The sequence below is a fragment of the Myotis nattereri genome (genome assembly GCF_964212035.1).
Source record: "Myotis nattereri genome assembly, chromosome: 10".
NCBI lineage: Eukaryota > Metazoa > Chordata > Mammalia > Chiroptera > Vespertilionidae > Myotis > Myotis nattereri.
The window spans coordinates 4,921,810-4,938,000 of NC_138085.1; the positions used below are offsets into that span (position 1 = coordinate 4,921,810).

Genomic DNA, 16,191 nt, shown 5'->3' on the forward strand with positions numbered 1-16,191 from the left:
CGAGCCCAGCTCTCCACTAGTCTATTATTTTCACCAAAATATATGAAAATGTATGCAAATGAAAATCAGCACTAACTGTTCTCCCCTTGTTATATACTTTGGATTTTTTTTTTCCAGACAAAACAATCACACTCGCAGAGGGAGGGGGCAAGCGGAGTGAGGCTGGGGGAGGCTCGGGAGCGACTGGAGAACTAAGTAGGAGAAAAGGGGGGACGGCGGGGACGAACCTCAGAGTAGCAGTGTATTTCTCTGACGGAGGAGCGCTGCGTTCGGGGGGCTTCCCACAGCACGCACGCCCTCCTGGAGGAGAAAGAAAGCGGATCTGTTTGCAGAGGCGCTATCGCGTTTCATCAGGCCACCTGAGACTGCTTTTGAAAGCGTGTACTGTGAAATTCATAGCAGTAATTTAGACAAAATCCTCACTGTATATTAATGAAAGACGGCCCATGGCTCTGTTCCTATCCTCCCCATTCAGTGTAAACAAAACCACGAGACTCTGGGTTTTTGAGCCGGATCCAAGCAAAATCGGCAGGAAAGGGAAACACGGGGTGCTGGCACCGACCCTGCAGACGTCTGCACCTGGAGACCTCAGATTTATTCAATGAAATCTGTGTTCCATCTTTTATATGTACATACGCGCATACATAAATAGAACAAGGGACCTTGGGGGGACGCGGAGGGGAAAATCCGTGCTGTTGGGGGTTTGGTTTCTGCTGCTTTTCACATCTATACCTTAGCAATAATGGCTTCGCTGAAACCTACCTAAACCGGTATCTCTCCCCGCGCAAGCAAGAGCTGGATGAGATCCGGCGGCGTCCACTGTTACTCGGACATCACGCACATGCTGCGTGGCCGCGGCGGGGCTCTGGCTTGACCTGAGTTCACCTGCCTAAGCCCAGCAGAGGAACCACTCCCGGGAGGAAGGACGGCCCGTTCCCAATGGAACCGGAGCATCCAGGTCCAGGGCGGCGGCCGGGCGCCCGCCGCGGGAGCGAGCTGGGGAGGCCGGCGCAGGCGGGCGCGCCGCAGAGCTGGGGTGCGGGTTGCACGCGCGCACACACTCATTAGGAACGGTGTATTTATTGAATGTCCGAGTTGGGTTGGTTCATTGGAAATCCCCGAGGACGGTTCAATTTGCCCTTGTTTTCGTTGCCACTTTCTCTTTTTGCTCGGTTCGCCGAGGTTCCACTGTGCAGCGTTTCCGCTCGGTCGCGTTCCCCACCCCCGGCTCTCCCGGCTCCCCCTTGCACTCCCCCGCCCGTCCCCCTTAACCCTTTCAGCCCGGCTGGGGCCGGGAAATCCGCGTTTGTCGCCGCCAGCCCCATCCACTACACAAACCCTTTGGAGACAGAAAAGAAAGAAAGCACCACCGTGCCTAGGAATAGCCAGCAAGCACACCCGCCATAATAGCCACATGAAATCACACACAGTGCGCACACGCAGGTAAGCGGCAGGCGCGGCGCGTGCATCCCGGGGCGCCAGGCCGGCCCCCGCGGCAGCAGCGATTCCGACGGCCGTTCGGAAGGGAAACACTCGCGATGTATCTACGGGGAAAGGCCGGCCTGGCTGCTTTTCAAACACTTCGCCCGGCTCCGCCAACCCGCTCCCTCCAAAATCACCAGGTCTCGCCAGCTACCTGCCTGACCCGGAGAAGGAAGGGGGAGGGCGAGGGAGGGGAGCGAGGAGTGGGGGCGAGCGCCACGGCGGCGGCGAGCGGTCCGTCCCGCACGCGCGGGCACTGCGCGGGTCCCCGGCTGGAGGTTCCCCAGACGACGGCATCCGAGACCTTAGACAAAGGGGGCCGCCTCCGGCGCGCAGCCACTGCGGAAAGTTGCGGTGGCGGATTTCCAAGAAGCCTGGCCACGACCCGAGCTCTGGGCGCTGCGAGCTCCCCTTCCCCACCCCCGCTGAGACGGAGACGGGGGCCGGCTGGCGACGGAAAGAGGAAACTTGGAAACCACTGGGGACACCTCTGTCTTATAGGTATTAGCTCGGAAGGTGCACCCGCGCCGGGCGCTTCCCAAGTCTGCGGGGTGGCAGGGGGCGCGAGGGCTGCAACGCGACGCAGTCCTGGGTGGAGTGGGCTGGTGGCTGTATTGCATGGATTTCCCCCTCTTTGTTTCCCTCTGATCCTGCCCCCCCTCGATCCCTTTTCTCTCCCCGTTCCTTCCCTCCTGCCAGGCCTGCAGCGAACGCCCCGGGCCGCGGAGGGTACGCCTACCACTCGGCCGGACACGAAGAGTTAAGATGTGGCGGAAGGGGTGGCGGGAGAGGGGCGGGGCGGAGAAAGTGGCGAGGGGGCGGGAGCCTGGGGGACCGCCGCTTTCCAGCGTCGACGACGCGCTGCCTAAATTAAAAAGCAACCAATCGGAACGGCCGGAAGGGGGGCCTCGCGTCCGGAGCCAGTCATTCCGGGCCTGCCAATCACCCAGCAGGTATCCAATCAGCGGGGGCCCTGGTGCTCGACTTCCTTGTATTTGGGAAAGTGTGGTGGTGGGTGCGCGCTCGCGGCGGAGGGTAAACATTCGACAGTCCGCGCTCAGAGAGGGAGGGACGCAGAGCGAACTGTCAGATCGAGCGCCGGCGGGCGGGCGGGCGAAAGGGGAGCGGGAGGAAGAGGGAAAGTGAGGGAGGAAGAGAGCGCGCAAACCAGGGCGCGAGCGAGCGCCCGCTGCAACTCCGCTCCGCACGGCCCGCGCCCGCGCCCGCGCCAGCGCCAGCCGTGCACCCTACAAGCCGCACAGCGTGCCCACTGGAGTTGGTTGTGTACCAAGGATCCCCTATATGCACACACACCCCTCCATCTCCACCAATGCACTCTTCCTCCTCCTCCTCCTCCTCCTCCTCCAGACAACTGCTGGGAAAAAAATAAAACACCAACCCCAACCTTCAGCAACAAGGTAACAGTCGTTCGACCTCGTTTTTTCTCCTGTTCAGTGTTTTTCCTTGTTATATTTGTTTCCTCATTTCTGCCCAAAAGGAAAGATGTCGCATCAAACGGTGGCTGTGGCGAGGAGGATGGAAAAGGACTCTTGTTTCAGAGGCAACCAAGAGCCCCGGCAGTAGCAACTGCAGAGACATGCAGCATCGCAGGAAGTTTTCCTAGGACAGGACAAAACTTGAGCCGCGGACCCGAAGGGAGAGCAGGAGCCCGCTCCCCGCTCCGCACGCGCCGGCAGCCAGCACCACCCCGCCTTCAAGGACTCCAAAAGTTTTCCTGCTGCCGAGGACGAGCAGCGAAATGTGTGCGTGAGGAGGGAGGAGAGCGGCCGGGGAAGGAGCAGGCGGGCTGGCTGCGGGTCATCCGTAATTTGGTGCAAGAAGAAAGGAGCGGCTTCTTCCTTTGTTGTCTCCTGTGAAGTCGCCACTTAGCAGGTGGAGCGAGCCCCGCGCCCCGGCCGAGTCCGCGCTCCCGGGACCGGAGGAGGAGTGGAGCCCGAGACCCGCCCGGGAGCCCGAGCGCAGGCCCGCGCCCCGCCCGGCGAGCCCCGCTGGAGCCAGCCGAACGCGCCGGGGCTGGGGGCCGGCCCAGACCCCCCGTGAAGGGGGCGGCGGAGGAGCGCGCCCCGAGAAGCTAGCCCCCTTCTGCACAGCGCTGCTGCCGCCGCCGCTGCTGCTGCCGGAGGCCGGCCCGCGCCCCCCGCGCCCTGCCGAGCGGCCTTGCTGCTCCAGCCGGGGCCTCGGCGGCGGCGGCGGGGGCGGAGGAGGCGGCGGCGGAGGAGGCGGCCCCGGCGGCGGCCGACTGGGGGCCGACTGGGGCCCGGGGCGGGGGCGGGGGAGGAGTGAGGGAAGGAGGCGGGAAGCGGGGGGCGCGGCGGCGGCGGCGGCGGCCGCGGCTGCTGCGGCGGCGGCGGTGGTGGCGGCGGTGGGGTGGCGGGAGCGGAGCGGCATGGCCACGGCGGCTTCTAACCCCTACCTGCCGGGGAACAGCCTGCTGGCGGCCGGCTCCATTGTCCACTCGGACGCGGCGGGAGCCGGCGGCGGCGGGGGCGGCGGCGGGGGGGGCGGCGGCGGCGCGGGGGCCGGCGGCGGCGGCATGCAGCCCGGCAGCGCCGCCGTGACCTCCGGCGCCTACCGAGGGGACCCGTCCTCCGTCAAGATGGTCCAGAGCGACTTCATGCAGGGGGCCATGGCCGCCAGCAACGGCGGCCATATGCTCAGCCACGCGCACCAGTGGGTCACGGCCCTGCCCCACGCCGCCGCCGCCGCCGCCGCTGCCGCCGCCGCCGCCGTGGAGGCGAGCTCGCCGTGGTCCGGCAGCGCCGTGGGCATGGCCGGCAGCCCCCAGCAGCCGCCGCCGCCGCCGCCGCCGCAGGGCCCCGACGTGAAGGGCGGCGCCGGACGCGAGGACCTGCACGCGGGCACCGCGCTGCACCACCGCGGGCCGCCGCACCTCGGGCCCCCGCCGCCGCCCCCGCACCAGGGCCACCCCGGGGGCTGGGGGGCCGCCGCCGCCGCCGCCGCCGCTGCCGCCGCCGCCGCCGCCGCCGCGCACCTCCCGTCCATGGCCGGAGGCCAGCAGCCGCCGCCGCAGAGCCTGCTCTACTCGCAGCCCGGCGGCTTCACGGTGAACGGCATGCTGAGCGCGCCCCCGGGGCCCGGAGGCGGCGGCGGCGGCGCGGGCGGCGGCGCGCAGAGCCTGGTCCACCCGGGGCTGGTGCGCGGGGACACCCCCGAGCTGGCGGACCACCACCACCATCACCACCACCACGCGCACCCGCCGCACCCGCACCACGCCCAGGGCCCGCCGCACCACGGCGGCGGCGCGGGGCCGGGACTCAACAGCCACGACCCGCACTCGGACGAGGACACGCCGACGTCCGACGACCTGGAGCAGTTCGCCAAGCAGTTCAAGCAGCGGCGCATCAAGCTGGGCTTCACGCAGGCGGACGTGGGGCTGGCCCTGGGCACCTTGTACGGCAACGTGTTCTCGCAGACCACCATCTGCCGCTTCGAGGCCCTGCAGCTGAGCTTCAAGAACATGTGCAAGCTCAAGCCGCTGCTGAACAAGTGGCTGGAGGAGGCGGACTCGAGCACCGGCAGCCCCACGAGCATCGACAAGATCGCGGCGCAGGGCCGCAAGCGCAAGAAGCGGACCTCCATCGAGGTGAGCGTCAAGGGCGCGCTCGAGAGCCACTTCCTCAAGTGCCCCAAGCCCTCGGCCCAGGAGATCACCAACCTGGCCGACAGCCTGCAGCTCGAGAAGGAGGTGGTGCGCGTTTGGTTCTGCAACCGGCGCCAGAAGGAGAAGCGCATGACGCCGCCCGGGATCCAGCAGCAGACGCCCGACGATGTCTACTCGCAAGTGGGCACCGTCAGCGCCGACACGCCGCCGCCGCACCACGGGCTGCAGACCAGCGTGCAGTGAAGGCCGGGCGCCGCGACCGGAGAGCCGCCGCCGCCGCCGTCACCGCCGCGCCTCCCCCGCACCGGGCCGCCCGGTCCCCGCCGGCCGGCCGCCCTCCCCTCCGCCCAAAGACAGGCGTGCCCGCCCTTGGAGGAAAGAAGAGAGACTGGCCGGCGAGACGGTTTCTGAGCCCTAGAGAAGAGGAACCAAACAAACAAGATATAATGAACACCCAGACGGTATACACAAGCAAAAGCGGAAGAGAAAAAGGGGGCGATCCTGGGATCGCATTTATACTGTGGTGATGTTTCGTTTTTTGTTCTTGTTTTTGTTTTTTTGTTTTTAAAAAGGGTGAAGAGGCCTCGCGCACCAGAACTGCACTCGCCAGGTTTTGCCCGCCCCGAGGAGCCCCCAGGGCGACGGGGGACAGCACCTAGCACCTGCCTCGCCCTCTCCCCTTAAAAAAAAAAAAGCCCCCTTCCCCCCTCTAAAGGGCTGCCTAAAGTGACCGACCGACCGACCGACCGGGACTTGGTTCCGGGGAGCCTCTGAAAGCAGCAGAGGCACCGGGCTGAATCAGGGACGACTCTGCTGGGAACCAGCTCTTCTTGGCCATATGAAGTCATTTGGGGACAAACTGACTATGAAACGGGAAGGAGAAAAAAAAGGACAGTCTCCAGCAAAAATAATATCCACAGCTTCCGAAATTAACCAGCTGAAGAGCAAAGCCAAAAGAACACGTTTCCTTCAAACAACCTTGGAAATAAAAACATCACGAAGGAGCAGAGGGATGGGCCCGGGCGAAGGGGACGTCCGCTCATCCGTCGCCGAGTGGGAGAGGCCCCCAGGGCCGGGCACGGGCCGCAGTCTGGGCATGGAGGGAGGCCCGCCGCAGCCCGGCTGCCAGGGCTGCCTCTGGGACGGAGGATGCCTAAGGATTCCACCGCTAATAATTTTTTTATTAATATTTTTTATTTTTTATTTCTGGACTGACTCATAAAGGGATTTAGAAGGACTGAGCACCAGCCGCTGCACTTCTTGGACTTCGCTCCTCAACCCGTTGCCAACTTTGATCGAATGGGTGCTGCGGCTGTGATTATAATACTGCCATTTCCAAGCAGTGTTTTTGGTAGGTTTTAATAAACAGACTTTTCAAAAGACGGCAATATAGATTGTTAGATCCGTTGCTGATCTAAAAATATTTGCTTTATATTTTCATTAAATGACTTCTTTTAATATTTTATTCAGAATACTTATGAACTGCTGCAAAATGGTAATTTATTTTTCCCCAGATCTTGTATTACGTGTTTTTTTCAGACGAGCACAAATCAAAATGAAATGAAAATATGGACAGTTGTTAGGTAATAAGGGTATCTTTTGATGTGATCATTTGATTGTAATTTAATTTGAGTAGTGATTCCGTAAGAGCTGATCGAGAAAATAAATTTGTTAGAATGAAATAGTCTGTGTCTGATGCATAAACACTGTGTGGGAAGAAACCGTTGGAAAGTATTTTTTTACGAATGCATATCCTTGAGTGCTAGCCTGAGCGAGCCCCGTAGCGCTGGGGCACTAGGTGTGTTTGGAAATCTAGAGTCAAGGACAGACTTGACAGAAATTGCTAGTGCTCTAACTACTCGGCACTCCCTGGTAAGCTGTCAATTTCACAGTCTTTTCCTTTCCTGTAATTTTAATGGATGTTTTTCGGGGAGTATTTACTACTTTTCTTGGAGATACCTGTGTTCCTCACCATCTTTATCAAAAGATTGGATGACATCACCAGTAAAAAACGTGCCAGCTGGTTATTAATGGTTAATGCAGAGCCCTTTCCCAAAGTTTAGCCTCCTTTCCCTCTCCGCCCCCACCACATTGCTATGCTTCTTTCTTCTTTTTCTGAAGACTAATAGTTGTGAAGAATAGCTTACAACTATTCCATTGATATTATGTAATTAAGTTTAAATTATTAAGCTGGTTTAGGGTTTGTTTTGTTTTGTTGGCTTGTTTCTGTAATGAAAGAACGGAGTTCCAAAGTCCTGACTGTGGTCCACACTGCTTTACCCTCCGTGTGATTACCAGCTCAGACCTAAAAGTCTGCATGTCTGTGTTTTGGTGTTTCTCCAGTGTGATTCTGTATCTTCACTGACCCTGGGGTTTTAGCTTTTGGATCACTCCTTGGATATATCCTGCAGAGCGGTCACATTTATGACATCAATGTATCAATAGTTACCATGTGGGAAGGCGAAAGTGTGATGCCTCAGGTTGTGAGTACTAAAGACTGTGCTTAGTTGAGTCCTTTCATACTGGACCTTTTAGAAGTATTTGGGGTGATAAAGCAGTGATTTTATAGGATAATTTCCCCCTAATCCCATTTAGCTGTCACTCACTTTTTGCCTTCTCTCATCCTCACTTCCTCCCCCTAAGATATCAATGTAGGGGTTAAAAAACCCGGAAAACTGTGCGAGCAACGAGGAGCAGTTATTTCTTCCAGACAGACCCTGTGTCACTTTCATAAATCAAGCCTAGCCAGATGGCCGTGTGTTGGGTTGCATTATTTTAAACACCAGATAGTACTAAAAATCACAATCATTTTGATTTGTGAAATCTGAAAAAGGCCATATTTATTAAACAGAAAGAAGAAAAAATGAAAATAAGAAACCACGATTTACTTGTCTTGGCTTTCTTGTTTCCTTCTTTCTCTTGCTATTGTAATCTCCCTGCCCAGCAAATTTAAAACCTGGAGTGGATATAAACTTCATCAGTTCTTGAGGGGCTACAGGGGCAAGCCAAGAAGGCCTTATTGGAAAGCTGAGGATTGGGTGTGGCTGTTTTTAATGATGGGTACCACTGGCACGTGAGATGAAGTCCTGTTTCCCCACCAGGAATGGCAGTGGTCGATTAGACAGTGGGTCTGTATAAAATTTTAGGAGCTATTTGCTTACTTGATTTGGCTGACAACAAAAGAACTACCATTCGATTTCACACTGTTTCCTATTAAAGAGCAACCTTTGCTGATTACTTTGGAAGAAGTCCTGATTTAGGGGTAACAGAGTAACTTTTAATTGGAGAAGCTGGAAAAGCAAGACCGTTTTATTTCATTATTTTGCATTTTTAAAGTGAGTTAATGCTGGCACTCCATATTTTGGAAATCAACCCTGTGAATGTATCTACAAAATGAAATTCATGGGTGAAAAACAAAAGAGATCAGCTATAACTGAGAGGTTTGTGTTAGGCTTATATTGTTATACACGTAAATAATGAAAATATTGTTATATATCACCAGATCTTTTTAATGAATTTGGTCATTGTATTTCTTTGCAGAGCAAGTGTCTTGTGCTTTGTAAAGTAGCCATTTGTTTCCTCCATTTCAATCCAGCCCTCCTCCCCTCCCAACCCAAAGGAAAGTGACAAAGTTCTGTTCCATCAATCTGGCTAATCCCAAACCAGGCCCATTGGTAGTCTGCAGACTCCTGTGGCTCCTGATCTGTGGTCCAAGCCTCAGCCATCTCATTCACCCAACCATCTTCCCCTGCAAGTCTGGGCGATAAATCATTCAAGGTGTATGTAAAATAGTCATTTTGCTGTTGTTTCTCTTGCCCTTTTTTTTTAGTCCTTAGCCAAGGACTGCTTCTTTGTTCCAAAACAGAACTGCTCGTCCTTGATCTTAGAGAGTCCCTCTGCTTCCTTGCAGCCTCCAGCGTTTGCTCACTACCATGCTCATAATGTTTTGTGTGAATGGTTTCAAAATTCAGAGAATAATTGGTTCTAATATTAAATGCAGTATATACTATTGATAGTTTTATCGATAAGTGTAATATTTTAAATAATTTTAACAATTAAATTTGTTTTAAAATTATATATTTGTAAAAGTATTTATCTTGTTGGAAGCAACAATATATTGTTGTATTTATTCGTTTATTTTTGTAATAAATGATCAACCGCTCAAGCTAAATCAAAAATGACACTTTTATATATTTATACAAAACGCATTTGAAGAGATGGGCATATTTGCACCGATTTGTATGTAAATAGAGTAAGAGCCATCAATAATGTGTAGCTTTCAGAACTAAACTCAAGGCAGAAGCATTCTCTCCACATGGAGTTTAGTTTGCCCAAGTTCCAGGGCAATTAATCAAACTCTCAAATGGATGCAACAAGTATTGGCACTGGATACAGACTTGAAATTAATTATTTAGGAGGTGGACCTGGTTTTTTTCAAGGCAGAAGGGTAGAAATTACAGAATTCTTTCATGAAATGCAGTGGCTGACTGGACAGATTAAAACAGATGCTATGTATCCAGGATAAAACCTAGTCCCTGGCTGTGCACAGACATCCATGCTGGGGAAGGTGCTAAAAGGAAGTTAAGACTTTGAGGATATTGGTGACCCAGAAACCAGGTAATGTAGTAAAACGAGTTGTGCTGTGTTATTTTTTAAAGTGTCTTCTTAAAATGACTGTGAGGGAAAAGCCTCCCTCTCTTTGTCCAGTTACTGACAGCATAAGCCGCAACGAGTGCAGGTGTTGTTGTGTTGAGAGTGAGAGGTAAGGAGTGTGGGGCCGGCTCTTCAAGCTCTGTAGTCTCTTCTCATCTGGTTCCTGGCCTAGGGTTTCCCCTGTGACCTGGCTGTGGAGCCCGCCGTGGGCTTGATCTTGGCTTCAGTAGGGAAATCAGCGAGCTCTGGGTTTGCCTCCTGAACTTTCCAGTCTAGGAAAGGAAGTCCTGCGGAGGCTTGCAGAGATGCTTGGGTGGGGGCAGCGGAGATAGCAGGAGGGGTACTTGTGTAATCAGATTCTTTGATTTTGTTAGCCTGGCTCATGGCCTATTAATTAGATTACTCTCTTTCATTCTTGATTTCACATCCGTGTTTGTTCCAGTATCCTGAAATGTGGGCGCGCGTGGCGAGCAGGAGCCCATGATGTCACTGCCGGCCAGGGCAGCAGCCTGGCCTTCTGGAGGGCTGGGGGCTGCGCTCTGTGATGAGCCAGCTCTGGGAGTGACCTCGGAGGGCTCCGGGCGACTGGCCTTCCCGTGGTGACACGGTGTGTGCACTGCGTGTGTGTCTGTACGCGCGCGTCTGTGGGTGCAGGAGGGAGGGGCTGCGGAAAGTGGCAGCCAGATCTCCGAAGCCCTGGGGACGCAGAGGGCTCGCTCGGGTGCGGGGCCTGCCTCCAGGGGAGATGGGAGGTCCAGGAGCGGAGGGTGCTGCGGAGGGTGCTGGGCCGGGCGGCCGCCGGTGGGGTGGCATCCCCGCCGGACCAGCTGGCCAGTCCCACAAGTTGTTTTCCTCGTGGCGACCATTCAGCAAAACGCACGATCCTTTCTCCAAGATTTAAATTTCGCGGATGAATTACCATACAGCGGTTGCTTAGCAACTAAATTCAAGCAGGGCTAAGAATATGCAAGCTTTTTGTGTTCTCATTAATAAAAATGCCACTCTGACACAGCAGCCCGACTTTGGATCACTGCAACTTCTGTAAAAACCGTAGGAGAATACAAACCGATCTTGCCATTTAATTACAGATCAAAATAGCTGGAAACGCGATGTTTTGTTCATCTATCTTCCTAAAAGCAATGTAAAAAATAACGGCTTTCCAGAAGCAGGAGTAAATCTTTTTTTTTTTTTTTAAGGAGTTTTCTAGCGGGGTTACCATAATTGTCCAATGAAACTTTTTAAAACACAGGTCGAAATAGCCGTCTGCACCACCATTTCTACCTCCCCTCGGCCCGCGGCCTCCGCGCTGCTCGCCTCCCCGCCCAACAATAACAGTTGTTCCAATCGTGGGAACCCTCGGGCCTGGGGGCCAGGAGACTGGGGGGCGGGGGGCAGAGCCGTCCTGAGCCGGGGCCGGGGAACCTGGAGCGCGGAGGGGAGAGCGGGCGGGCCGGTGGGAAGTTTCTGGGGGGCGGGAGGCAGGCGGAGGGGCTCGGGTCGCGGAGGCCGTGCGCTCACTCCGAGCGCGGTGGGAACTGCAGGCGCCCCGCGGCTCCGGGACCCACCCCGCGGCCGCGGCCCGGAGCCGGGAGGAGCGGTCGGGAAGGAGCGGGACCCCCGGAGTCGTCCAGGTCTGCGGCCCCGCGGAGCGGCGCCCGAGTCGCCCTAGGGCCCCTGGGGCTTCTCCCCGCGGGCCGCGCAGGGAAGGGGACGCGCTGCCCGGATGAGGGTCCAGCCCTTTGCTGCCGCTCAGCGGCGGGGCAGCCGAGGTCAGCGAGGGCCGGCCCGCGGCGGGTGGCCGCGTTTGGGAGGGAGTGGGGGTCTGCGGGGCCGGGGCGGGGCGGCTCCGCACCCTGGGGAGCCCGCGGCGCCTGGGGGTGCTTCTCAGCTCCTCGCGGACGGTAACTCGAGCTCCCAAGGAACCCTGGGGTGACGGCCAGGGCCCGGCCCGCACGGCACCTCCCCCGCCCGGTCCCGCCCGGGGACGCAAGCCGGGCCGCGGGGTGCCGAGCGGGCGTGGGCTGGGCCGGCCACGGGGTGAGCCCAGTCCGGCGCCAACAGGATCCTCGCACGCGGCCTCGCGGTGGGAGCTGCACGGAGCCGTGGTCAGCGTGGTCAGCGTGAGAAAGATTCGGGGCAAAACGGAGACGCCCCAGGTTGAGGCCAGTGGCGTTGCCAGGGCGCCTCCGGGCTGGGCGGCCAGCACCCTGTGGCAACCGGAGAACTTGAGAGGTGACTCCTCCCGAGTCAGCCTGGACGCCCCAGGACGATGACCCACCGCCGGCTCCAGTGAGTACACACAAAAGAAAACAAAAATAGTGGAAATCAAACCAGACGTCGGAGTATTTGCTGGAGTAAATCCTCCAGAGGCATTGGAGTTCAGGTTGCTGTTGTTTGTTTAGTAAAAATGCACGCAATAAACAGGAAGTCATTTATTTACAAATACAGGGGCCCTAGACAAGCCAGGTTGCGGGTACCTAACTCATTAATGGAATTCATTCCTTCTCCTCCCTTTGGAAAGAGGAATTTTAGCTTTTAAAAATAGCTGGGTCTTGGGGGAGAAGAGGCGGGGTGGCTTTACCTGTTCCTAGGAAAGGAGCAGGGTGTCTGGACAGTGGCTGTCTCCCGGTGTTAAGCAGTATGAGATGACCATTCACAAGATATGGAGGGTTCCCCCCCCCCTCTTTTTACTCTTCAGAAAAGAAGTTTGTTGGTCGTGGTTGCTGTTACCAGAGCGGGCCAGTATGGATGCACTGGTCATTACCCTGGTTGGAGTGTGTTTGTGCGTATGCCTGTGTGCACATGTGGAAAAAACTCAAATTTAAATAACCCGGGTTGTTTGGGGCTACACCAGAATTTTACCTGTGAACTGGCTTAGTTGTCATAGTTTCAAAAATGTCCGTGGAGAGGTTGCTGCCGCCTCCCGTCCTGAAAGGAGTTACACCCGGGGGACAGAAGGAGCTCTGGGCTTGCTAGTGGCCAGGCTAAGCCAGTATCGCTTCCCTGCACAACCTGAGTCTGGCCTCCTCTAATCCAGGGAGCTTTCTCCAAGGGAACCCCCTTCCCCTGCCACTTGGGAGAGGGGCACTGTGGGGAGAGACCTGTCGGAGGGAAAGGCTGACGCACAGCCAGCGAGTCTCCAGGTGACCCGCTGAGCCATGAGTAAACGGCAGAAGCACAGGACACACCTGAGGTATGTCTGGGCTTTGTGAGTCCCAACATGACACGAGTTTACAAATGACACACACACAAGCGGGAACTGCTGTCCATTGTTGGAGCTACAGAGTGAGGTGGAGGAATGAGAGGAAAGCAAAAACATCTTTTTAATACAAAAACAAAAGCATAGAGGACGTTCTGAGGAAACGCTTCCTGGGAGATCACGTTCGTTCTGTCCCCCAGGACTGCCTCCCGGCGGAAGGGAAGCCCGTTTAGTCGGCTGGAACACTGCACACTGCACTAGGATAGATATTCATTTCAAAGAGCTCGCCTGGTGCCAGCATTAAAGGTGCCAAAACCTGCCACCATCACTCTCCCTGAGTTCAGACAGGGCTACTTGGAGAAGTGAGTGGGGGCCAGGCAGGTTTACTCACTCTGACCGGCCCTATAGGAGCCTCAAAGGGAGAGTCTATTTTTCATTTACATTTTCATGGCTGAAAACCCTCCAGCAGAGTTTTAAAAATTAAAAAGGTCTAATCAGAAAGTACAGTACCATCCGAGAACTAACAAAATGAAAATAAACGCCTTCCTAGCTTGTTCTTGAGAATGCGTAAGTCACAACAGGGAAAAACCCATCCGTGAACCAAGTGCCACCTACGAACTATTTTTGATTAACCTTTCGGAGGAGAACCCTTTCACACTTGCTTAGGGATCCTACTGACCAGACTTTGTACTCCTGGGCGATTTCTTCCTACCAGGGCTTTAAGAATGTTTCAAGCCTGAGAGAGGCATTAGCTCTCCTGAGAAGATTGCGTAGTTGTCCTGGGTGTTTTTAACAAGAGGCTTGCTGAGCAGGGAGCCTTCCTGGGAGATCACACTGGCTCTGTGCAGGGAGGTCTGGGGGAATGGAAGAGGTGAGCCCTCCAGGGCTCTGCACAGCCTGCCCCTGACATGGCCGACCTGCCTTTCGGGAGGAGGGGCCGGCCCAGGTCAGCACTATTTACCTGGTCCCACAAGCTTTCCCCGATTTTTCAAAGCAGAGGGGCTGCCCAGGAGGCGGGTAGAAGTGAAGGGAGACCCAAAGATGGATCAGTTACCTATCCCCTTTGTTCCTGGCTCTTGAATGGGGGCCTGAAGGAGGAAAATAAAAGCCCCCAGGGAATGAGGCCTGCACCCCATTTGTAACACCCTGATACCCACAGCCCACCCCAGCCAGAAACCCTTGTGTCAGCTGATTTGGAGCAAAATGGTAACTGAGGACTCCCTGAGTGTGTTACATAAGAGAGAGGCCTTCTGCAGGGCGCTGCTCACTGGAGCTTTCTCCAAATGACTGTGTGCAGGCAGCAAGGCTGAGGAAGGAGGAATGGAGACAAATTAAATAGAAAACTAATGGGAGATGTGTAGCTGTGTGTAGCTGGGTCTGACAATGCATGTTAAGCTTATGTGCATGGAGACAGCCGTCACTTGCACCTCCTGTGTGCCAGGCATCTTCCTGCAAACTTCTGCCCAGGGCTGTACTCTGGCTGTAGAGAAGTCAGACCTAAATTGGGAAGGGGGTACAATCTACCCCAGAACAGTGGGAGCTGGTTGCCCTGTAGCCACTGGGAGCCAAGTGAGTTCAGAGCTGAGTTATCCTCACCCCGCTCTTTCTGCCAGAATCCTGCAAGCCTTCCTGTGCGAGGGCAGGTTACCCCCTCCCCATGTGCTCTGCTGTGCCCACCCCAGTCACTGCCTGTGGCTGAGAGCTGCTCATTCACCAGCAGCAGGAGTCGGCTGCCGCCGCCCCGGGTCACATTCAGAAAGCCTTTTCTTCCCAGAGAACCCCGCCAAATGGCGAAGGCAGTGCAACCCTTGTTCGTGTGCCCCAAGCTCGAAGGGGGAGCGTGCCCAGGCACAAGCACTTGGCAGGAGGGGATGTGGAGCAGGGCAGTTGATTTGGGCAGAGTCCCTACGCCAGACCCTCTCTGCTTTGGGGGTGTGGGAAGGAAATGAGGGGAGAGAGGCCTGGGAGGGGGAGCTGCTAAAGGCGTGCAGGCTGACAAAGCTGTAACAAAGGATTCATGCAAAAGTAGTACCAAGGATCTTTAAAGGATCGCACACCTTACAGGCCTGTCACCAGCTCTCAGGGCATAGAGTCTGTTGATTGTTCCCTGGGGTTGCATAGATGTGCCCGGGCTGTCAACGGTGCTGGGCTCGCTGCCTGGTCTCACAGCCTGGGCCCCAGCGCTCCAGCAGGCCACCTTGGGTGTGGGTGGTGGCTGCGTCTGGGTCCTCAGGCCCTTGTCAGTGGCTGTTCCCCAGGCGCCACCCGGGGAGGTGGTGGTCTTGTTGAGCAGCATACTTGCCCTTGGTTGTCTTGGGAAAGTTGTGGGCTGAATCTAGCCTGGAGATGCAGGCCCGAAAGCAAGCCACAAGCCTGCCTGCTGGGCGAGAGGAAGTCCCCTGGAGAAGTGGGGAGCTGGTGGAAGCGGTCACCATGGCCTTTGCAAGGAAAGCAAGCAGGACACTGTGGAAAGGATGTCCCCAGGATGAGCTGTTGGCCGCTCACAGCAGCCAGCAGGGCACTTCCTCCAGCACTGCTGAGGCTCTTGGAGGACCCTAGTTCCTCTGGACCCTCTCCTCAGCACCCCGTCTCCTGGCGATGAGCCAGAGCCTGAATGTAGCCCCTACCTCCAGCTGGTGGGTAGGAGTTGGTACCCCACACCTGGGAATGGGAAGACTTGAGACCCAGGCAGGAGCGTGATGGGTGGGTGGTGAAGGAGAACACCCCGAGACCCCTAACTTCGCCCTCAGCCCAGTGGGTTCCCGAAGGCTCTGGTGCAGCGCCCATGAGCCTCTCCAGTTGGTGAGAGAGGCATTGGTCTGGGAGCCCGGGCCCAGGAGCAGGGCTCAGTGCAGACCTCTGTGGGAAGGAGAAGCTTAGGGTCAAAGTTCAGGACTAGGAGTAGGTGGAGCAACCCACTAGGCAGAGGTGGCCCTCCACCAGGCACCTGGGGGAAGAGAACAAAACTTTGGGAGAGGGGTTAGAAGTGGGTATAATATGTCATCAGGGCCTACTTTATGGTCTTCTGTCTTTAACTCAGCCCAGGGGAAGGCCCCTCAGAGTTGCTGTAAACCTGGCTATCCAGCTGCCTGCCCACCCAGCCAGGCTGCTAGCTCCCTGCATTGCTCAAAGCAGTCTGCCAAAGCTGGCCAGGCCGGCAGATTGCCCCCCACCCCCACCCCCCGCTCCCACCCCCCAACACCCCACCCTGCTG

At 56.5% G+C, this 16,191-nt stretch overlaps 1 protein-coding gene across 1 annotated transcript; it reads left to right on the forward strand.

The window, feature by feature from the left end:
* Positions 1 to 3,889: 3,889 nt before the first annotated feature.
* POU3F3 (POU class 3 homeobox 3) lies at positions 3,890 to 10,696 on the forward strand (the record flags this gene model as incomplete). Its single annotated transcript, XM_081101333.1, has 1 exon — positions 3,890 to 10,696. The coding sequence occupies one exon, from the start codon at positions 3,890 to 3,892 to the stop codon at positions 5,366 to 5,368; it is 1,479 nt and encodes a 492-aa protein (XP_080957459.1). The 3' UTR covers positions 5,369 to 10,696.
* Positions 10,697 to 16,191: the final 5,495 nt, after the last annotated feature.